At 30.6% G+C, this 23,897-nt stretch overlaps 1 protein-coding gene across 13 annotated transcripts in view; it reads right to left on the reverse strand.

The window, feature by feature from the left end:
* Nucleotides 1-23,897, reverse strand: part of LOC129908810 (uncharacterized protein CG43867) — a 276,259-nt gene that overhangs the window by 215,752 nt on the left and 36,610 nt on the right. For 12 of the 13 annotated variants that reach the window (XM_055985581.1, XM_055985578.1, XM_055985579.1 and 9 more), the window contains 2 exons: nucleotides 14,697-14,789; nucleotides 1,263-1,325 (listed from right to left, as the gene is read on the reverse strand). In XM_055985581.1, the coding sequence (XP_055841556.1) occupies nucleotides 1,263-1,325; nucleotides 14,697-14,789 (156 nt within the window). The remainder of the gene's footprint in view (nucleotides 1-1,262; nucleotides 1,326-14,696; nucleotides 14,790-23,897) is intronic. The other variant, XM_055985584.1, reaches the window with a different exon arrangement.

The following is a 23,897-nucleotide window of genomic DNA, read 5'->3' on the forward strand; positions in this document are numbered from 1 at the left end:
TTCCAACAACAAAAAATACTAATTTCGCTGAAATTGTTTTTTTTTTTTTAATTTTATATTGGCAAACGAAGTTTTCAAAATAAATAAAATATAATAAATCTTTTCATTTTATTTCATTTGTTGTTGCTGCTGCTGTTGGTGTTGTTGATGCAGGTCCTCCATTGTTCTGCTAAAAATGGCTGGCAGGCTGGGTGTTTGCTGTACCAGGGTGGTTTTTGAGATTTTTTTTTTCAGCGAGCAGATTGCTGCTATGGTCGGAAATTATTGTTTGTAATTATTGTTAATTGTTCAATACTATATTTAAATGAACACGAGCCACTTGCAAGAAATATAAAAAAAAGAAGAAAAAAATGACGCTTTGTAGTTGTACTAGCGTATGTATACACGCACTTTCCATTGGATGTTCACCACAGAATATTTTGTTTTTTAGTTTTATGAATTTTCAATTTTATTTACATAATTTTTATCATTTAAAATATTAAAAACAATTAAAAACACAAGACGACCACACGAGACGAGACACTTGCAAAAAATATCTAAAACAAAATGACGCTATTTGTTTTTTTTTTTTATTTTTTTTTCCTTTTCATACTTTTTCACCACGATTCTCTATTGTTTTTTGTGTATGAACACAAATATTTGCAAGTGTGTGAGTGCAATCTCGTCTAGCTCCGTATTTCGCATTTTGAGGTCGGAGTGTCAAATTTGAGCTCCGTTTTCTTGCTTGAAGGGATGCTTGCAAAATATTCATTTTTATATTTTTTTCGGGCACGAAAAAAATTTTTTCACGACAAATTTGTCGGCGAATTCGTGACAATTTTTAAAAAATCCTTGACAATTTTTGTATGATCATAAATTTTGACAATTTTCGTAGATTTTCTGACAGGAAAATCTGCGAACAGGATTTAGACAGGGACAGGATTTAGACAATTGACAAGTTGTCATTTACAAAATTCTCATCTGTCGCACTGTCAATGTTTGTGAAATAGGGTCCAGGATCGACCTCGATGCAATGCACAAGTAGTCCCGAGGTTGGTGATCTGCGAGCCACTTTTGGAGGTTCAGCGGGTTTGCCAAGGTTTATTTTTTCCTTGGAGAGTCCGGCACATAAACAAAAAATCGCGATCATTGTTATTATGTGCTTAGAGCGCGCGTTCTCAAAAACTCGATTACCCCAAAGTTGTTTTATGAAAATACATATTTTAAATTAGTAAACAAAAATAGAGAAAATAGAAGTTAAAATAAAACTTTTTTAGACTCACTTTATCTTCAGCTTCTTCGGCACGTCCTTCTGCCTCAACAACTCTCTGCTCCAATTCAGAAAGCTAAAATGAAAAAGAGAAATTGAAAACCAAACATTTAAATCGATAAATTGTATTAAAATTATTTCATTCTCATTTCAAAATTTTTTTTAGAGCGTGGTTCTATCTGGGCCCTAGTTCATAAACATTGACAATGCGACGGGTGACAATTTTGTAAATGACAGCTTGACAATTGTCTTAATCTTGTCATATACAAAATTTGACAATTTTGTAGAATTGTCGGAAAATCTGCAACAGTTGTCAAGATTTGGGATCATAAAAAAATTGTCATGACAGTGAATTGTCAGGGTTTTCGACAAATTTGTCGTGACAGTTATTTTGTGGGAAAGAAAAAAATATAAAAATGACAATTTGGTCAGCATGTGACAATTGTGACAGGGGAATGAGTTTCGGTTGAAAAGTGACAAGTTCTATTAAAAATGTCAAATAATTTATTTTCAAGTGAAAGTGATGAAGAAATTGTACCAGATGAAACAGGAAAAAAAATCCTTTTTTAAGCGCAACTAACTTCACTCCTATTTGTGACTGTCAAAATTGGCTCAATAAACAAACAAACAAAAGTAAATTAAATTTCTAATCTATGCTAAAAATGTGTTTTCAGAGTGTATTTGTAGATTTTCCACAAGTGGACATAAATAAGAAAATACCTAATATAATTTTACTTGTGTTTAAAAGAACATACGCGCTTTTAAAGCCATCGCACAGAGGAGTATTCGACCTCAAAATCCGGTCAAAAATATTTTTAATGTTTTTCTTATTGGAATTGGCCTAAAGTATTGTTTTATAACTTAAAATGTATTAAAAAGTCACACTGAAAAAAATTTTCGGGTTAGTTAAAAAAAATGTAATTAAGTAATTTTTTCAATTTTATTTAATTCATATTATTAATTTTTACATGAAATTTTTAAATATTGTTAATATTTCAGGTTAAAGAAAACAAAAATTTGAAAATAAGTAGTTTTTTAAGCAACAAAAGCCAATTTTACTAAAAATACCTCGAGACTAAAAAACTCCATTAAAAAAAAAAGGTGGAAATATGTGGAAATTTTTTTTTGTGCATGAGATGACAAAGATGTACAGTTAATTATATAAGAAAAATTTTTGCTCGATCGTACCCGAGACTACAACAAAAACACTTTTTTTTTCTGACGAAAATTTCATTAATTTTCACCTTTTTCTATGCACTCTTGTCATCTCGATTTTTAATATATATTCAATGAAATATATGGAAATTTCTGTATTAACATAAAGTATACAGGGCGTCCCAAAAGTAATGGATCAAACGAAATATGCTGATAGGCCAACCTTAGGGCTCTCAGAATTTGGTAACTTGTTCATCCCAAATCGTTACGGTTTTCGATTTAATGCAGTTTTTGTGAAATTTCGAAAAATCCCGACTTTGCAACAGTATTTTGCTTCCTCCGCTCATAATTGATTTTTGTTTTTTACAATTCTTTCACTAAAACATTGCCAAATAATAAGAAATAATTATTTAATAAAAATATTTTTTATTTCATACACCATTTTGCTGCAAATTAATTAACAGTTCCATGTTTTATAAAAACTCAATTTCTTAATTTTTTTTCAGAGCAACACCCTGAAAAAAATTTGTATGGTGTGTAACAGGTTAATTATTTTAAAAACTTGCCGTGTTATTGCAGTTTTCAAAAATGTATAAAAGTTTGCAAACTTGAAGTTAGAACGAAAGATATTACAATTTAAATGTAACAAAACAGGCCTTTTCAGAGAAAAATTACAAAGAAAAATAAAAACATTTCCTCGACTGTTGTTTGTTTATTTCCTTTTGAATAAAAGTCTTGATTTTTGTTTGTTAAATAGCTCTGAAAACGCCTGTTTTTTTGCATTAAAATTGTAATATCTTTCGTTCTAATTTTAACTTTGGTAATTTGTATACATTTTTGAAAACTGCATTTACACGGGAAGTTTTTAAAATAATAAACCAGTATCACACCATACAATTTTTTTTCGGGATGTTCCTCTCAAATAAAAGTAAGAAATTGAGTTTATATAAAACATGGAACTGTTACATAATTTGCAGCAAAGTGGTGTATGAAATAAAAAATATTTTGATTAAATAATTTTTTCTTATTATTTGGCAATGTTTTAGTGAAAGAATTGTAAAAACCAAAAATCAATTATGAGCGGAGGAAGCAAAATACTGTTGCAAAGTCGGGATTTTTCGAAATTTCACAAAAACTGCATTAAATCGAAAACCGTAAGGATTTGGGATGAACAAGTTACCAAATTCTGAGAGCCCTAAGGTTGGCCTATCAGCATATTTCGTTTGATCCATTACTTTTGGGACACCCTGTATACCTTTACCTTGGACATACATAAAAAAAATTTCGGAATTATTGAGGAATGCGAAAAGCAAAAAATAACGGGTCGAATACGATTTTTATTTTTTTCACTTATGACCGGATTTTGGGGTCGAATACTCCTCTGTGCATCGATGTATTTTTCCGGAGGTGCACTTGCATAGTGAATGTCTGCGAAAATGTTCCAAAGTATTTTGGATTTAGCTTTGGCTTGGGCTTGGGTGTTTGGCAAGGTCGTTTTCCATACATTTGATAAGAAAATCCATTTGTTGGCGGCCTATTAAATGTATAAAATATTTAATTATTTTCATTCTTCATTTCAAAATATAATGTATTCACATTTAGCCGAACAGGAATGTCACTGGCAGACACGAAATATTTTTTAAACGACGAATAAAAAATGTATTTATTTACATCTTCTCTTCCAATTAGTTTTTTATTTTAATTATTTCAAGAGGAATATCATAGTAGACACAAAATATTTTCCACAACAAAACCAAAAACGAAAGCCAAACGACAGCAAAATGTCAGTCGTATTGAAAAACGAGTATCGTTCAGCCTTAAACGATTATCGTTTTACGCAGTCGCGTGTCATCGTTTTTATACGATAATCGTTTTACGGAGTCCCTTTTCAACGATAACGAGCCGATTTAAACGATAATCGCTTTACGTAATAGGCCCCCTGAGATTCAATTTCTTGAAATACGCCATCCTCGTATCTTATAAGACAGAATTAGGTAATAATGATTTTCTACATTTATTCCAGTTTTGTATACAACTTAGTGCCTACACGGAGAAAAAAGTGTCACCTTAAAATAAGATGATGCGCACATTAAATTTCACCACACAAAAGTAAGGTGATATCCGCTTAAAATAAGGTGATTCCACTTGAACTCAGTTAAATTTAATGTGAACTTCATCTTATTTTAATGTGAATGTGAATCTTAAAAAAGCCTACTAACCTACTCATTTTTTTAATTTATTCGTAAAACAAAAACAAAACCAATACTTAGGTAGGGGATACCGGGACAAAAGTAAAACGTCATGAAAGTAACAAGCCCATTTACAGCATGAACGAACGTGTTTGAGAAATTCAACTCTTCTCTTTACGAATTATTTTTTGTCGAGCGGGCGAGCCATAGGCACGTGTTGTGTTGCGTTTAAAATGAAAAATAAGTAACTACTGAGTTAAAAAAAAAAAAGGAACAGGCTTTAAGGGGTTTATAACTAATAACACTTTGTAGTGACGAAATCGATTGTCATTTTCATCAGCGTATAAAACAAAGGGAAACATTATTTTCTTTTGGTTTTTTTTTTAGTTTGATTTATCATATAATAAGAGTAGTAGTAGTAAAATGTGATTTTATTATTCTTTAAAGATTAAAAGTGTACATAGTTCACAATGAGCATTGGCTTTTGCCGTCAGCCGAAAAAGAGAGTTTTATTCAATAAAATGTATATACAGGGTGTCCCGGGATGAGATAAGAAGATTTTGAGGGATGATTTATGGGTATATTCTAAGAAAAAAATTGTTCTATAGTAACTCTCTATCTGCAAAGTTGATACCCTTTAGCGATGATTTAAGAAAACGCTTACTTTGGTATGCCTTTACTCATGTTAATGTTAATAACTCCGTTAAAATAAACTACAAAAATAAATTTTTAATTCGTACCCATTTTTGACTAAAGCAAAAAAACACATTTTTTAGAGATGGTGCAGGTTTTCCCAAATTTCATAAAATCTATAAGTTTTCTGGCAACAGAATTGTTGTTCATTATTGTTTTCTTCATAAGAATAACACATTTATCGAAGAAAATCGGCCCCAAAGTCAAAAATTATCATGGTTTAGAAAAAAATAATTCCATATAAAAATTAATATCTGAGCAATGAAAAGAGATAATAACATTCAGGTGCAAAGAATAGCATTTCTTCTAAAAATCAAGACATCAATGAAGTTTTTATCATTTGTATTAACGGAGTTATTAACACTTGTGTTATCTGTCGGCCTAAACATTCAACTTCCAGCAGTGGCAATGCGAAATGAATGGCATTTTCCATGGTCGACGTATTCAGCAGATTATCAAAGTATTTTAAGATTAAGTCTTCAACAAAGTGAAAAAAAAAAAAAAAAAAAAAAAAAAAAAAATAATGAAAATTATTTTTAATAATAAAAAGTTATTAACTTTTTAATTGAATTAAGTCTTCAACTGTTATACCACGTCTGAAGGATGGACCCTTTAATGTTTTAGCGATTTTCCAAAATGATCTACAGTCCTTTACACCCCTGAGCATTGAGACAAGTTCTAGCGAATGAGCTTCTGTTTCTCCAAACAGGTAGCTTTGTAAACTTTGTTCGCCTCTTGGTACATGTTTTTCGCAAAGGCTGTGTTTTCTTTTATTAAAAGCCGCAAAGGATTTTTTCCCGGCTTCTTCACATACCCAGTCATACCAGGGCTGCTTTCCTCTTCTTTTGGGCTGTGATTGGAGTGGCCCAGCAGCTTTAGATACCTATGCAGGTTGTAAGAATATCTATTCCACTTATTGTTTCAACACTACTTAGGTCTACGAATATTGGGAGGTGGTCTGAATATTTCAACTCCTTGACTTCGAAGTCATGAAAATATTGAAGACATATTCCTTTAGTAAAGCAGTAATCCATAGTTGAGCATGCAATGCCCCTCATAAAGGTTAGATGACCTTCTTTATCACTTTTGGAGCGGCCGTTTAGTAACGTTAGTCCCATGGATTCGCACATTTCTATTAGCTTTTTAGCGTTTCCATCGATTTTGTTGTCCTTTGTCTTTCTCTGATCTATTATTGACTCAGGTATGATTTCCGATTCTACATTTAGGATTTGTGTGTCTCCAACTCTTCCGTTGAAGTCGCCGATAAGCTAAATGCGTTCATTTTTTCCTCCTCTATTTGAGGCTCTGAATTCACCCCTCCCTTGGCTAACACCACAATTTGACATTTCGCCGTTGGTACCACTGTCACCTAGCAGCTGTCCCATGAACGTCATTCCTTCTTCATCACTTGACAATTTGTTGTTTTCATTTAAGAAATATTTGTTATTATCGTTTATAATTAATTTCTCTCCTCTTAATTGTACTTTTAAATTCCGGTTCTTTGATGTGATTTCGTTTTTAATCTGTGTGATGCGCTTTCTTTTTTCACGGGCTGCAAAAGGGTAATCCCTGTGCATTAAAATGTCCAAATCTCGAAATCTGCCGGGCCACATGCTCTCTGTTTTGAAGCTCCAGGATTACGTTGTCAATATTTGCTCTCGTGGATTTGAGTTCTCTAGCTGAAGCAATAATAGCGGGATTTTGAGATTCAAGCAAGTCAAGACAGAGAGTTTTCGCTTTTTCAACAGCATTTACGCCGTTTCCCCCGTAGGTGAATGACTAATTTTTTTTTCGTTGGCTTTATTTGCCAGCCACTCAACTTGTTTTTCTAGAGAGACGCAGCGGGATTCAACTATGTGTAGTTGGTTTTGTAGCGTTATGTGGCTGATAGTCAATTAAGTTTTATATTCGATTTAGTTTACTTGTTAAAAAACAACTTCCCAAAATATTTATCTAGTAACATTTAATTTTTCAAATTTATATTTTCATTTTTGTTCTTGTTTTTTCTTTATTCTTGTTTTTAAAATCTAGTAGCAAACAATAAAAAGTTATTTTTTGTAATAAAACTTAAATAAAATTTGTATTGATATTAACATCTACATTGGTGACCTCGTATCAAGAACATTCTTTTATTTTTATTGAATTATTAATAAAAGATTCATTTACAGAATTTTTCTTGTCGCCTGAGTCAAATTTTCAGTTTTAATTTTGAAACAAAATGCCTGATGACAAAAATTTGGACAATCAGGTTAGTTCTACGTTCTCCAAAGGTGAAATGCACCATGTAAGCATCAAACCACCAGCTTTTTGCAAAGAACGACCGGAACTGTATTTTATTCAAATGGAATCTCAGTTTGCTATTGCTAAAGTGACGCGCGATGAAACAAAGTACCATCATGTTATCGGTTCTTTAGATGCGCAAGTACTGATGCAAGTAGCTGATATTGTTTGCAAGCCACCAGATGTCGACAAATATGAAACTGTAAAGAATGCACTCATCACAGAATACACAGATTCCGATCAGAAGAAGTTGAGAAAACTAGTGAAAGAAGTTGAATTGGGTGATTTAAGGCCAACACAATTGTTGAAACGAATGAAAGAGCTTTCAAATAATAAATTACCCGATGATGTTTTGAAGTCATTCTGGCTTGATCTCAATAGGAAGTGGTGATTCAATGGACATGGCCAAGCAAGCAGATCAAATGAGGGATATGCTAAGCTTCTCTAATGTGTCTGCAATCAAAAACGAATCGCCCCTTGAAAAAAAGATTGATGAGCTACAAAAACAAGTTGAAGAGCTTAGTATGTCAAGAAATCAAGCTCGCGTTAATAAAAATGACTCCAGGGAAAGAAAACGTGTTGGAAGCAAATCAAGACCAAGATTTCCGTTCTGCAAATATCATTGCCGTTTTGGCTCGAATGCGAAAAAATGCGTTGATCCTTGTCAGTTTAAGAAGCTTGATATGAATTTGGAAAACTAGAAGAAGCTCTATTAACACCAGTCATCAATTGTGAAAAAGAAATTTAAAAAAATACATTGAATACTATTGTTGTCAAGACTTTGGGTTTCATTACAGGATAAATTGATAAAGTAAAGTACCTCAATAAATTCCTTCTTATCAAATACTGAAAACCATATGTTTCTATGCCTCCTAGTTTTTAAGAAAATTGAAAAATAGGAAAACTACTTTCTTTATCAAGCTCACTAATAAGCCTTCTGGTACCACACTGGTACCAAGAAATTTTATTTTTAAGATCCAATTTTAAACGGAAATAAAACCCATTCATGGAATCGAAGTAGATTAAGCACAGTACTTTTTAATTTTTGATTTTTGATAATGGCAAAGCAAAATAGCCAAGAAAATAAAAATCTGATAAAGAAAGTAGTTTTCCTATTTTTCAATTTTTTTCAAAAATTAGAAGGCATAGAAACATATGGTTTTCAGTATTTGATAAGGAATTTATTGAGGTTCTTTTTATTTTATCAATTTATCCCGTAATGAAACCCAAAGTCTTGACAACAATAGTATTCATATTCAATGTATTTTTTTAAATTTCTTTTTCACAATTGATGACTTTGAAATCGATTATTTCGAAAACAACTCATTAAAATAACTTGATTTAAAAACTATAATTAAGTGTACAATTCTAGCTTTTGAAAAACGTATCATTTATAACTGTAAGTGTTGCCATTGTTTTTTTTATAATTTTTTGTATGATTTTTTAGAAAATTGTCTCTCCCGCCTAAAGGGGGGACATAGACCCTCCCTCCCATAACAAAAAATGATTGTATTGAACACCTCTATTAAAAACCTTTTTCAATTCTTGGCGCCTAAGTTATCATACTCGAGCCTTGCGTTGATATTAATTTTTCTCGAAAAAAAAAACACGTTCAAGGGGGGTATCTCGAAAAAGGAAGCTAATCTGATTTTGGTAAAAACGGATTTATTGATGAGGCCTTCAGGAACAAAGCCTCATCTTTAGTTTTTGTCCTCATTTTAGGTCAACCTTAAACTTTTTCAGGCTCACTGTGTCTACCAAATGGCTCGCCATAGGATTCATAGGATTACACTTTTTTAATGAGGTTATAAGTACTTCAGGGTATCACAAGGGATCTACATTGATCTAAGTGTGACGGTAACAACATCAACTGTCAGCCCTAACTTAACCTAAGAATCTATAAAGTTTACAAAATTATCTTGAATGAAAGGGTGTTTTTTTCCAAGAAATTATGAAATTCGGAATAAGTACCACAAAAACTGGGAAAAAATTGGTACACCAATGAAAATTGGCAAAAATGTTTCGTTAATAACAGAAACCAAGAATCTAAGGTGTCTATACAAATATTTTAGGTTAAAGGGTGTTTTTTTTGGGAAATAAGGAAAATCCGCGATAAGTCCGATAAAATCAGTGGTATAAATTGTTCCCTTACGAAATTTATTAAAAATATAAGATTTTGAGTTATGCTTTTCGCGGGTATCAATCATTTTAAGTTTAATTAAATTAAAAATATTATCTTTAAATTGATGAAGTTGCAATGGGCTCTCCCATAGCACCGGTAGTAGCTGATATATGGATGCAGATTTTGAGGAACTTGCGCTAGGCACATCACCGGTTAAACCAACAATTTGGAAAAGGTATGTGGATGATACTTTTTGTATTATTAAGGAAAATCATGTGGACAGTTTCCTAAATCACCTGAACTCGATACATGAAAAGGTTAAATTCACAATAGAAAAAGAAAATTGTTTGGCCTTTTTGGATGTGAAGTTGAAAAAAGATATGATGGTTCTATCGGACATACAGTATATAGAAAAAACACTCATACAGACAGATATCTCCATGTTACGTGTCATCACCATCCTTCTAATTTAACCTCTAGTATCGGCACTAGTAAACAGTGACACAAAATATGTGATCCTGATCACCTACAAGAGGAATAAGAGTATGTATGTAGACATGACCTTAAAAAAATGGTTACAGCTCAAGACAAAGAGCATGGAAGCCCAAATCAAATGTAACACAAAACGCACCATTTCAATTGGAAAAGCGAGCTTTTCTTCCCTGCATTAAGGAGATTTCGGGTGGAATTGCAAGAGTTTTAGGCAAATTTTGGTATAAAAATCATATTTAAACCACCAGTCAAAGTTCGACAGTTCTTAAAAACACCAAAGGACACAATTCCCCTCCAAAATCCAGGAGTTTATTTGGTTACTCGCAGGTGTGGTTCATCATATGTCGGAGAAACAAAAAGAGCGATCAAAACAAGATTAAATAACTACGAGTAGTATTAGTGGTACCCTATTGAAGTTCAGCAATTATGTTACTTTTGAGATTAGAAACAAGTGTCTAAAGTGTCTTTAAGAATATCGTGGTTAAAAGGGTGTTTATGATGGGCCACTGTAATGAAATTTGGTAACAACATTGATTTTGGGACAGAAAGCAAGAATAAAGAGTTTTCATAAAAAAATTTTTGTGAAAGGGTGATTTTTTTCGAAGACAGTAAAATCTGTAATTTGTCCCAAAAAGCCAATGATTCGTGTTAAACGTCTAAGAACTTATGTATAAACGTTTAAATGGTCATCAAAACCAAAAATAAAATGAATCTTGGCTGTGGATTTCAATACAAAATTGATTGATAAAGTAAACTGCCCCAATTGATTTCTGATCAAACACTGAGAACCATATGTTTCTATGCCTTAAAGGCAGTTTATTTTATTAGAAAATTATGTATTGAAATCGACAGTCCTAACAAAAATTGTATTCAAAGTAATTTTGTTTAACTTTTTTTCCCAAATTTTTACTTTGGAATCGATTATTTAAAAAACTATTGATTAAAAATTAAAATAAAGTGTGAAATCTTGGATTTTGAAAAAGGTATCATTGACCGCCGTCATTTTGAAATTATTTTTTTTTTATTTTGAATAATTAATTTTGAAAATTGCACCTCCCATAAGAATGTGGAAACCTATAACCCTTAGGGGAAAATTAAAACTAAAATCAAAATTAAAATTAAAATTAAAATTAAAATTAAAATTAAAATTAAAATTAAAATTAAAATTAAAATTAAAATTAAAATTAAAATTAAAATTAAAATTAAAATTAAAATTAAAATTAAAATTAAAATTAAAATTAAAATTAAATAATAAATTTTTTTAAATTTAAATAAGTAAGAAATTACTTTTTTTGGAAACTATATGAGTCTTTAAATTAAATAAAAGATAAAGAATTATTTTCTTAAACTCATATATTGTTGTTTATTTAACAAACGTTTTCGGGAATTCTTCCCATCTTCAGGTTCAAGCAAATAATAAATATTTTAAATATTTTAAATTTAAATTTACATAAAAATCAATTTATCAAATCTCTTAAATTTAAAAAATTAAAGTAATTTTTAAAAAGTATCAAATAAGAATGTATGAATTTTAATTTGGTTTTAATATAAACAAGATAAATGAATAAATGCGTTTTAGAATTTTGTCTCAAATATGTCTTTAGTTGTCAAGGGTTTCAAAAATGCATCTAAGGAAGATCGTTCAAATAATTTGTTTTTATTCATATTATTTGTACGATGAATATATATTTCTTCGTATGCATTTAATAATTTTGGGTTATTTATTTGTTTTAATAACCGAAAACCTGCTAGGTTATGATTATTGCTAATCATGTGATCAGCTGGTGTTGATTGATCAACTGTTTTAGAGTGGATAGATTTGTAATGTTCTGACCATCTTATTTTAGCCGTTCCGTTATTTGTCAAGATTGTAATGAAGTTTACATTGGTCAAACGAGAAGAACGGCTAAAATAAGATGGTCAGAACATTACATATCTATCCACTCTAAAACAGTTGATCAATCAACACCAGCTGATCACATGATTAGCAATAATCATAACCTAGCAGGTTTTCGGTTATTAAAACAAATAAATAGCCCGAGTTCGACTTACTTCCGTCGGCGTCGATTCAGTTCAGTTATTGTTCTATCGTGTGCTGTGGTAACAAAAAAATGTCGCTCCTTCATTGTTTCTGTTTCTTGTTGTGATTTAAATTTTTTTTTAAATTAAAATATAAATATATTTAATATATTTACAAAAAAAAATTAAAAAAAATAATGTTTAAAAAACGAATTACAAGACCATCAGTTGCGCGGCACAATGACCAACTCCCGTTTCTTGCACAGAAAAGATTTAGTGCATTGCCCCGATTTAGAGCCATTTACAAAGAAGAATCGGGTCTAAGTTTGTTTATTGCTGTGTCATATCTGTGACAACAAGGAATAACAACATAAGTCAACTTATGTCGAAATTGAGATTTTCACAAAATCTGATGCACAATAAGCGATTCTATCTACCATATTTTTTTCGTATTTTTATCTTAACCGGTTTTTGAATTACAGGTAAAAGAAAAATGACACTAGCATTGACTTCTTATGGGAAGCCAAACTTTCAAAACGCTCTCCTGAAAAGTTGTAAAAACCGACTTATGTTGTTTTTCCTTGTTGCCACAGATATGTCATCGATTTGTTTGGTGTATTCCCTCTTGTGACTTTACCCGGTCTTCTCATACCATTGGGTGTTTTTGCCATACCTTTGGTGCTTGTTATTGTTGGATTACAAATCTATACGTCGAATTTGCTGGGCAAATGTTGGATTATGGCTGAAATGCTAGATTCGACTATAGCACAAGAGTCGATACCCTTATGCTGCAATCAGTGATTTGGCATATGGCAAGCATGTCAGTTTAATGGTGACAATTTTATTGGATTTAAGTATTTTTGCCACCGGAATACCAAATCTGGTAGTAGCTGCTCAAAATCTTCAACTCATCGGAGTTCGCATAACTGATGGACATTTTAATTTATCATTTTGCTTTTGGTTGATCATATTGGGAATATTAGTTTGTCCACTTATGTGGTTGGAAAGTCCTAAAAATATGAGAGGTTTAGTTCTGTTCTCAGTTTGTGTGGTGGCAAGTGTTGTAGTACTTTTATGGTACTGTCTTATCAAAGCAGAAGGAGGAAGAAAACCATTTCAAGGAATGACATTTGACGTTCCTAGTTTTGCAATGTTATTTAACGGATTCAATGTGCTAGCATTTCAATTTGATATACACTCAATGATCTTGACAATACAAATGGATATGAAGGACAAGGCACAAATAAAATGGGCATCATTAATTGGAATTTTGCTCATGTGGCTTAGGAGTAATTGGTGCTGTAATTGGTGCCTATAAATTTGGTTCAATGGTATTACCAAATATTTTAGAAATGATTCCCCGAAGTGTTCCTCTCTATATTGCCATTATATTAATATCACTGCAGCTGTGTTTGACATGCGTTGTTGGAAGCTCAGCATTATTTCTGCATGTAGAAAATTTTTTTCGCGTTCCCGAAAGTTTCTCAGCAAAACGAATTTTAATTCGATCAACATTGATCGGACTAGAAGTTCTTGTTGGCGAATTCGTTCCGAAATTTGATGTTATCGTGGGAATTATTGGAGGAACTATTATCGCTCCTCTTATGTTCATAATGCCACCATTACTTTATAGAAAAATTCAAGAAATGGAAAAAACAAGACACCGATTCATAACTCAGGCAGCCTATGGCAGTCTTCCACTTGACTTGAACTATGAATGCATAGATATAAGAAGTTCCAATGAAAGGACTACCCTTTGGACGTCGATCTGTAACGCTTACAGACAAATTTGTAAATATTCTCCATGTGAAATGTCCTTTCCATCAGCTGTTGTAGCTTTTGGAGTGCTGGCTTTTGGATGTTCGACTTTCTTAAATTTTTTAAGAATTTCAGAATTATTTCAAAACAATTCGCCTTGCTTTGGTAACATAACAGAAACGTTGTCAAATCTTTAATTTATTAAATTAATTATTAATTATTCTTAAAAAAAAAAAAATAATAAATGCATACGAAGAAATATATATTCATCGTACAAATAATATGAATAAAAACAAATTATTTGAACGATCTTCCTTACACTCATTTTTGAAACCCTTTACAACTAAAGACAAAATTCTAAAACGCATTTATTCATTTATCTTGTTTTATATTAAAACCAAATTAAAATTCATACATTCTTATTTGATACTTTTTAAAAATTACTTTAATTTTTTAAATTTAAGAGATTTGATAAATTGATTTTTATGTAAATTTAAAATATTTAAAATATTTATTATTTGCTTGAACCTGAAGATGGGAAGAATTCCTGAAAACGTTTGTTAAATAAACAACAATATATGAGTATAAGAAAATAATTCTTTATCTTTTATTTAATAAATTTTTTCGTAATACAAATGTTTTTAGATGTTGTTTAGAGGTTCTCTTCAATACACAATAAAACCCCACAAAACAGGTTGTTCGTTATATTTTATTTGATATGTGTTTTACTTTTATTTACCTTTTCTCGCAGCATGTCTCGTATACGACCAGCTTGGTTTTTTGATCGATGTAGTTCCAATTGTAACTCAAGGCAGCGCTCCTGCCAATTTATCTAAATAACAAATAACACAAAGTCAAATAAAGAAAGTTATGTACAAAATATTTATCTGAATATGTTTATTTAAAAAAAGTAAATTTTTCTTAGCCCTGATTTTTCAATCGTCAGTTAGACTATCATAGGAATAAATGTCAATATAAAAAAAACTTTTATTCCTAGGAATAAGCTCTATCTGAGGTTTATCTGACTATTGAAAAATTGGCCCTTATTGTAATTAGTTTTTGATTTGAAAAAAAAAAATAACAAATTTAAATTTTTTTTTAAACTATCACATGTTTCTGTAGGCGCCGCACACTGGGGATATTTGTATGGGAGTGCGGAAAAAACTCAATAAAAACTGAACCACTGAATCGATTTGGATGAAATTTTCAGGAATGATATCTTAAGTCGTAAGAAATCATTATTCTTCATTTGCACCCACTGCCACGCCCTTTTAAAAATATTGTAAGAGTAATAAAGGATCCAGATATTGTTCTTAGAATATCTAAAAACTGCTATTTACAATTTACTTGTACCTAAAGCATTTTTTTATTTATTTGTATAATTGGAACCACCTTACCGATTTTAATTACATTAAATAGAAACGAATAACTCATTATACTGTTGTTTAGGTCCACGTCCACCCAAAATGAAAAACCCGAATTAGTTAATAAATACTCAAAAAACCACTTCTATCACATTTTATACAATTTAAAATATATTGGCATCACAAATTTTTCAAGAGTTTATTCTGTTAAGAGAGCCATTACTCACTTAAATGACTCTGATTCTTCTTAGTAAAGGCAGGACGAAGGATTCAGATGATCTGTATTTTTCAATAATAATGTCAATTTAAATCTATTCTGTTACATTCCATGAGCTTTCTGCTTAGATCTTCGTATGAAATGTTAAAAACTGCCATTATTATAAAACATTTAAGCTACATACATATCGTCGCCCTAGTATTGAAGTGCCGTATACGCCATTTTTACATTTTTGGGAAATCGCATTTAAATGTTCGGAAGATAATTGCGAAAGAACTAACCGCTGGTATTTTTTGATATTTGAGTATGATTTATAATTAAAAGTGTCTTATATACATGCCATTGGACATCTGCAATTCGTTTAGTTTTCAAAATATTTAAATTTTTGTCCAAAATGAGTTTGCCGTATACGCCATGAAAATCAGAAGTTTCTTTTATTCATATACACGTACGTCAAAAAAAAAACATAACGTACGTCAAAACAATTCTCAAAATTTTCTTGCATTGCATGAAAAATTTGACGTAAATGCCAAAATTTCTTGTTTTTGTCAAAACAATAGTGAATATCTCGGCAACGAAAAAAGATAGAAAAAAACGTATAGCAGATTTGAAAAGAGCAACTTCGAAAACATACGACTGCATACCTAGTTCAAAAAATGCAATTGGCACTCCAATACTAGGGCGACGATATGTATAACGAAAATTCATTTTTCTGAAGCAAGGTCAGAAAATCAAATGTAATTTTATTGAAGTAGATTTATAAAAAAAAGTGTTGCGAATTAATTTTACTTTCTCCATTTGTCTTTTCGGATAAGGATCTCTAGCTTGCAGCCAAAAAAAATAAAAATCTGACAAAAAGGAGATTTTCTACTTTTCAATTTTCTCGAACACTAGAAGACATAGAAACATATGGTTTTCAGTTTTTGGTAAGGAATCAATTAAGGCAGTTTTCTTCATCATTCAATTTTGTATTCAAATCCCCAGTCTTGACAAAATTAGTATTGGATGTGTTTTTTTAAATTTTTTTTTTCAAAATTTTGACATTGAAATCGATTATTTCAAAAATAATTAACTTAAAGAACTTAATTTAAAAGCTCGAATTAAGCGTAATATTCTGGCTTTTAAAAAAAGTATCATTTATAACTGTAAGTGTTACCATTGATTTTAAATATTTTTTTTTGTTATTTTAAGTAATTTTTAAGAATATCATTTTTGCGACCAAATGAAGTTTTCAATTGCCAATAAAAAACGCAGTGGCACCTGGTGGCACCCAAATTCGGCCTCTATCGAAAGGTAATTTCATAAGGAAAATGTTTTTAATAGTCTCTAACTGTAGGCAAGTGTAGCTAAAATTATATATACAAAAATATGAAAAAATCAAGCCATTTTTTTCTCTTTTCTTTAAATAATTATATAAAATAATTAACATCTTTAAAATTAATAATTTCTTCAATTTACAATAGACAAATGATGGCATCTTTACGGAAAAATAAAAGTGTATGAGTCGGCTCAAGCAAAACAAAATTACACAACTTTAATTTCAGGGTATTTTCACTTCGTTTTTTATACTTTCAACAACTTGTCCCTTTACAAAGCTCTAAAAAGTAAACTACAAGTCCGATTTAAGTAATTCTTTCTGATTTTGATTCAGATTTTATTCTAGAATTTAGAAATACTATTGAAAATGTTCTCCGAGGTACTTAAAATTTTGGACTTTTTTCCGCAAAATCCCCAGTGTGCGCCGCACTGTTGTGCAAAATGACTTTTCTTGCTGCAAAACTCATAACTTTTGAAAGCATTGAGATAACGATACATTCATTATTTAATTTGAAGGAAACTTCCATTGTTTCAAAGGGTGTTTCGTAATCAGTGATTTACAAAAAAAAAATGTTTAAAATTTTCCTTAGTTTCTCAAATTTTAATTAAAAACAAAAACTGTGTTTTTTTAGTGTTCATAGGGTCTTTTAACATAAAATTGATCACAACATTGGATGCTTAAAGTATACAAACCTATGTTATAAATTTGTTTATTAAGTTTTAAAATAGTATTTTTTGCATTTTAATAATATGTATTTTATGAATTTTTTCAGTGACATACATTTCAGTAAAGGGAAAAAATAAACGGACCAAAAAATTATGGTTAACAAAAAATTACATTAAAATATTTCGTTTACTCAATAGGTTTTTTTTCACTTTATTAAGGGTGTCCCCTAATAAGATAAGGAAAATTAAATGGGTTATTCTTGGGTATATTTGAAGAAAGTTATATTAATTGAAATTGATGCTAACACTGCTGCCCCTTTTTTTATGATTGTTCTAGAATCTAGAATACGCTCTCATTGCTCTACAAAAATTGTTATTTATGTGAAACAAACAATTTAATTTTTTTTCTCCATTGAAAAAAGTTAGTACATAAAGGTTGACCAATGAACTGGTGCATTTCTTCCTACTCAAAGATTACCGTACTTTTCATCAGCCAATTCCTCAATTCATGTTTTTACATGGTTGGAGCTTTATCTTGATGGTAATATGGTATGTCTAGTTTAATCAGTGGAATATCCGGGACAGGTAGACAGCCCTGACTTTGTTCTATTGTGCCTGATTGTTTTTGTCTCCGTGATAAATCATTAAGGGCCAATTTTTCAATAGTCAGATAAACCTCACTTAGAGCTTATTCCTTGGAATAAAATTTTTTTTATATTGGTATTTATTCTGCTGATAGTCTAACTGACGATTAAATTTAATTGAAAACATTCATAACCAAATGGAATCAAATGATGATATCCTAATCGTTGGCGATTTCAATCTTCCGAACCTGAACTGGACAAGATGAACAAATTTCAATAGTCTTTCGCCAGTTAACCCAACTTGTACTAACGAATTTTGTAGTGACCTCTTAAAATAGTACATGAAAAACTTTAAAGCAGGCTCCAGTTCAAAGTTCGATATCTCAAAAACTCAAAATTTTAAAGCCATACTAATGCTAGAGTCAAATTTATAAGATCAAAGGTCATTTGAAAAGTATAATATAGTTTCTAGAGAAAAATATTTACGGAAAATTGGTCTTAAAAATCGTATTTTTGTGTTTTTCAATTTTTCACAATGCTTTCTGGAATAAAAATGTATAAATAACGGCATTCGAAGCTTTTCAAAAAAATTTTCGGCAACTTTTATTTTTTTAATTCAATTCCTCAAAAATCCAAAAACTAATATTTTTCTAAAAAAAAAACATTGTAAATAGATAAAAAAACATAATAAAGTAAGTTTTAACCACGTTTTGTTAAAATCCAACAATTTTTGTAAAAGATAAAAACAAAAAACCAAAAAATCGTATTTTTGGATTTTTCTTAATATTTTCTCATATGGTTAGAGTAAAAGTTTTAGATCTTTATATTATCCACAGCTTTTGTATTTAATTTTTTTCAATAGAAGGTCTACTTTTGACAGAAATCGTAAAAAACAACGATTTTTGACACCCACCCCACTTTTTTGCACACCCACCCATTTTCCCTCATTTTGTTTGTGGGCAATTTATTTGTTCGCTTTCATACATATACCATTTATCCTAAATATTCCCATCACCCAAATTTTTTCAACTTTTGCGGATATTATTCAGACTTTATTAGTAAAATTGAAGAAGAGTTAAAACAGAGCCCAAAAAAACATTTGGAACTTCGTGAAAACCAAAAGAAATGCTGACAGCTACTTTTACTCTATGTCATATAACAACACATCAAGTCATGACTCAAAAGTGATTTCAAACACGTTTTAAACTCAAACTCCCGATTCATTCTTTCCAAAAATGTTTACACCTTAGCTCACTTAATTTTACCATATGTGAAGAATCAATTGTTCGAAATGTCTCAAAACTTGACTACTGTTTAAGCCCTGGCCCCGATGTACCATCATGTGCGTTAAAAAATGTGTATCCTATCCTCTTTATGTTTAATTCAACGAAATCTAAGGTGCTCAATCTTTCCAAAACTATGGAAAAATGTTTTTATAAGTCCAATTCATAAAAAAGAACGAAATCACGAATTACAGACCCATCGCCAAACTTTCTGTTATTCCTAAATTATTTGAGTCCATTATCTGTAGTATGTTATCCTTTAACTGGAAGTAAATTATTTGATGCTTTTATTCTATTTCAAACAGAATTGATTAAAATAACTTCGTTTTAAAATTAATATTAAGTTTAATATACTAGCTTTTGAAAAAAGTATCAATCCTTGAAGTCGAACTGTCAAGCGGTAAAGACGTGTTAGTTTTGTTGCGCGACTTAAGTTGTTTTTCATTCGATTTAAAACGATATTAATAATTTAAAATTAATTATTATGGAAGAGGAGTGTAAAAAGTGTCAAGAGACGTTAAAATCTAAAGCCATTAAAGTTAGATGCGTCGGTTTCTGTGAAAAGTTTTTCCATGAAAAATGTACGGGTCTTGCGGCATACGATCTTAACTTAGTGAGAACAAAAAATAACATTGCTTTCATATGTGACGAGTGTTTGGATAGCAAAAATGCCATTTACAAGCGTTTAGAGGAAATTTTGGAATCAGTTAATTTGAATAAAGAAAGTGTTTTAAAACAAGAAAAGGCAGTTAATAAAATATTAGAAAAAATAAATTTATATAAGAAAAACCAAGTAAATAATGTAAACAAAACAGTAATAACTGAATCGAAGAACGTTCAAGCTAGTGTGAGTGGCAGTGTTGGTGCTGTATCATATGCAGATTCTCTTAAGAAAAAAGAACCACCTGTCATTGTGAAACCAAAAAAAGCACAAGAGAACAAGATAACAAATGATATAATAAAAGAGAGAATTAACCCGACATCTTTATCGGCAAAAGTAAATAGTGTGGTGAATAAAAAAGATGGTATGGTTGTCATCAATTGTGATGACATCACATCCAGAGATGTTATTGAGAAAGAGGTAAAAGAAAAATTGGGAAGTGAATATGACGTTTTAGTACCTAAATTGAAAAAGCCGTGTTTAATAGTGTGCGGAATAAATAATGAATGGGAAATTGAAAAAATTGAAGAAGCGTTAAAAAATCAAAACAATATAAACGGATCAGTTAAGTGTTTAAAATTTTTTGATGCAATTAATAAAAATAAGAACAATCAAAAAATATATAAGGCAATCATTGAAATCGAAAGTGTTGACTATAACAATATAATTAGCAAAGGAAGCCTTAATATTGGATGGGATCGATGTTTTGTTTACGACTTTGTGCCAATAAAGCGTTGTTTTAATTGTTGGGGCTTTAATCATGAGGCCAAAAACTGTACAAAAAATGTAGTCTGCGCAAAGTGTGCTGGTAAACACGAAACAAAAATCTGTGATACAAATTCTCCAAAGTGCAATAATTGTGATATTGCTAATAAGAACTTAGGATTTAATTTGGATGTAAATCATGATTGTAGAAGTAATCATAATCATGCCTATTACCGAAGACGCAGATGCACTGCGGCGGGAGTGAGAGTCACTTTCACAAGATTTCTCATTACCGAAGCCGCCGGTGCGGAAGTGATAGAATGACATTTGGCTATGTAAGTGTCACCAATGACATATGTCGGTAAGCAGTTTAGTGTGTTTTCGTGGATCGATAATACAGTTCATCCCGGGGAGTTCACAGATTGAAATTTGATTCGGTTGCGGATCGAGTAGATTCCCGGGGACTGAGTCACTGCGTCTTCTGTAATAGGCATGAATAATGGTTATGTGAAGTGTTAAAAAAAAAATGGAAACGCAAAGAGGCAGAACTGCTTATTAGCAATCAAAGTCGTCAATTTGCTATCTAAATATCTGTGGACTAACAAATAATTTCGATGAATTAAAAAACACAATTGTTGATAAAAACTTCGATGTGATAGTGTTGTCTGAAACTCATGTAACGGAGAATGTTAGTAACAGTGAGATACAAATAGAAAACTATAATTTATTAAGATGTGATACTAGTTCTACACGAACTGGCGGTGTTGTCATTTATGTAAAGAAAAATGTCCAAGTATTAAATGTTAGTTCAGCTGTTAAAGAGAATAATATATGGTGGCTTAAATGTGATTTATGTTTCGGAAACTATAAATGTTTGTTGGTTGGTCTTTATAAATCTCCAAGAGTATCTGACCGAGTTTTCTGTGATAATTTTTCGGAAGTAATCGAAGAAATATGCAACGATAATAAAGACATTATAGTTGTAGGTGACTTTAATATCGACTGGTTCGATACAACAGATACATACAGAAAAGAAATTTTTAAGAAAATAATAGATAATTCTTTCTACCAACTGGTAAGAGAACCAACAAGAATAACTAAAACATCTAAAACCCTAATAGATTACGTAATCACTAACAACAAAACCTTAGAAGCTAAAACAATCAAAGAACTGAAAATAAGTGATCATGAGACAATAAATATTAAATTAACATCACAAAACAATATGAAAGTGAAAAGCAATCCTCATAAAATAAAAACGTTCAAATATAATAAAAATAACTTCAACCGGGAACTTTTTAATAGTCAAATTATGAGTGTAGCAAATGAAAGCGTTGTGGACATTAATGTTGCAGCAAGTATGTTTGTTACCAAATTAAGTGCTGTAACTGAAAAATTTACAAAAGAAGTTATCGCTAAATCCAGTGAAAATTCGTGGTTTAATAATTATTTGCATAACTTAAAGAAAAATAAGATAATCAAACGATCTAAGGCTATGATTACTAACTCTGATGAAGACTGGAAGACTTACACAATTGCAAGAAACCATTATAAAAAAGAAATTATTCAGTGTAAACGCAAATATATAAAAGAAAGAGTTGATAATGCATCAGACCAGAAAGAAATGTGGCGTAGTTTAAAAAAATATGTATTGAAAAAAGAAGATTCCAAGATAACATGTGTTGATTTTAATTCGGAACTTTTCACTGATAACATCGTTATTGCCAATAAATTTAATGATTTTTTCGTAAATAGTGTTATTGACATCAGTAATTCAATTCCGGTGGTACCTTATGTTGATAATATAACAGATTTACAATATACTTTCAAATTCAATTCAGTTTCTTTAACGGCTATCCGCTCGGTGCTTTTGCAGTTAAAAAATAAAAGAGATTATACTTTCTTGTCTCCTAAAATATACTTGGAAAACTTTGACCTATTGGGGCCAGCTTTACAATCAATAATAAACAAATCTTTTGAAAAAGGTGTCTTCCCGGACTCTTGGAAAGAATCAATAGTGTGTCCCATTGAAAAAATATCAAATACAAAAAAATTTGATGAATTTCGACCAGTGAACAGTTTGCCTTTATATGAAAAAATTTTAGAAAAACTTGCCTTTCAACAAGTTGAAAACTACTTTGAAAATAATAAAATAATAATTGACTCCCAATCTGGTTTTCGAAAAGCGCATTCTTGTGAAAGTGTCTGTAACTTTATTGTCACAAACTGGAAGGAAAGTGTTTCTGAACGAAAATTTGTTTATAGTGAAACGTGCTTTCGAAACAATTGATCGATCAATTCTGTTAAGTACATTGAACAAATAAGGAATTAAAATCATTGAACTTAACTGGTTTAAGACTTACCTCGAAAATAGAATTCAGAAAGTTAAAGTAAATGGACATTTTTCAAAACCAAATTATGTTGATCTGGGCGTTCCTCAAGGATCTGTATTGGGGACTCTAATGTTTATAATCTACATTAACAACATTGTTAGCGTCTTAAAATATTGTGAAATTGCCCTGTTTGCTGATGATGCTTTGATTTACTGTGCTGGGGAAACTATTGAAGAATGTCACAAGAACGTGCAAGAAGACCTTAATAGTGTACATGAATGGCTGTGCCAAAATAAACTCAAATTAAATGCTCAAAAAACTAAATGTATGATATTATCAAATAAAACATGTTTTAATTTCAATGGCAATCTGATAATCGAAAATCAAATAATAGAAAAAGTTGATAAAATAAAATACCTCGGCATTATGATAGATAGCAAACTTACTTTTGAAAGCCATATTGAATATACTTGCAAAAAAATTTCAAAAAAGATAGGTTTTTTAAAAAGAATTAGAAGAGATATAACTTTGTTAACAGCAATTAATATTTATAATGTCATTGTTAAACCGCATTTCGAGTATTGTTCAACTATTTTGTTTTTATGTAATGAAAGTTCAATTGCCAGACTCCAAAAACTGCAAAATAAAGCAATGCGAAGCATTCTAAAATGTAATAAATATACGTCAATTAATTTTATGTTAGAATCTTTAAAATGGCTTACCGTTAAACAAAGAATTGTTATGAATATGTTAATGTTTGTCTTTAAAATTAAAAATAATTTAATGCCAGTATATTTGTCAAGATATGTT

This window comes from Episyrphus balteatus, chromosome 2 (genome assembly GCF_945859705.1).
Source record: "Episyrphus balteatus chromosome 2, idEpiBalt1.1, whole genome shotgun sequence".
In the NCBI taxonomy this organism is placed as follows: Eukaryota; Metazoa; Arthropoda; class Insecta; order Diptera; family Syrphidae; genus Episyrphus; species Episyrphus balteatus.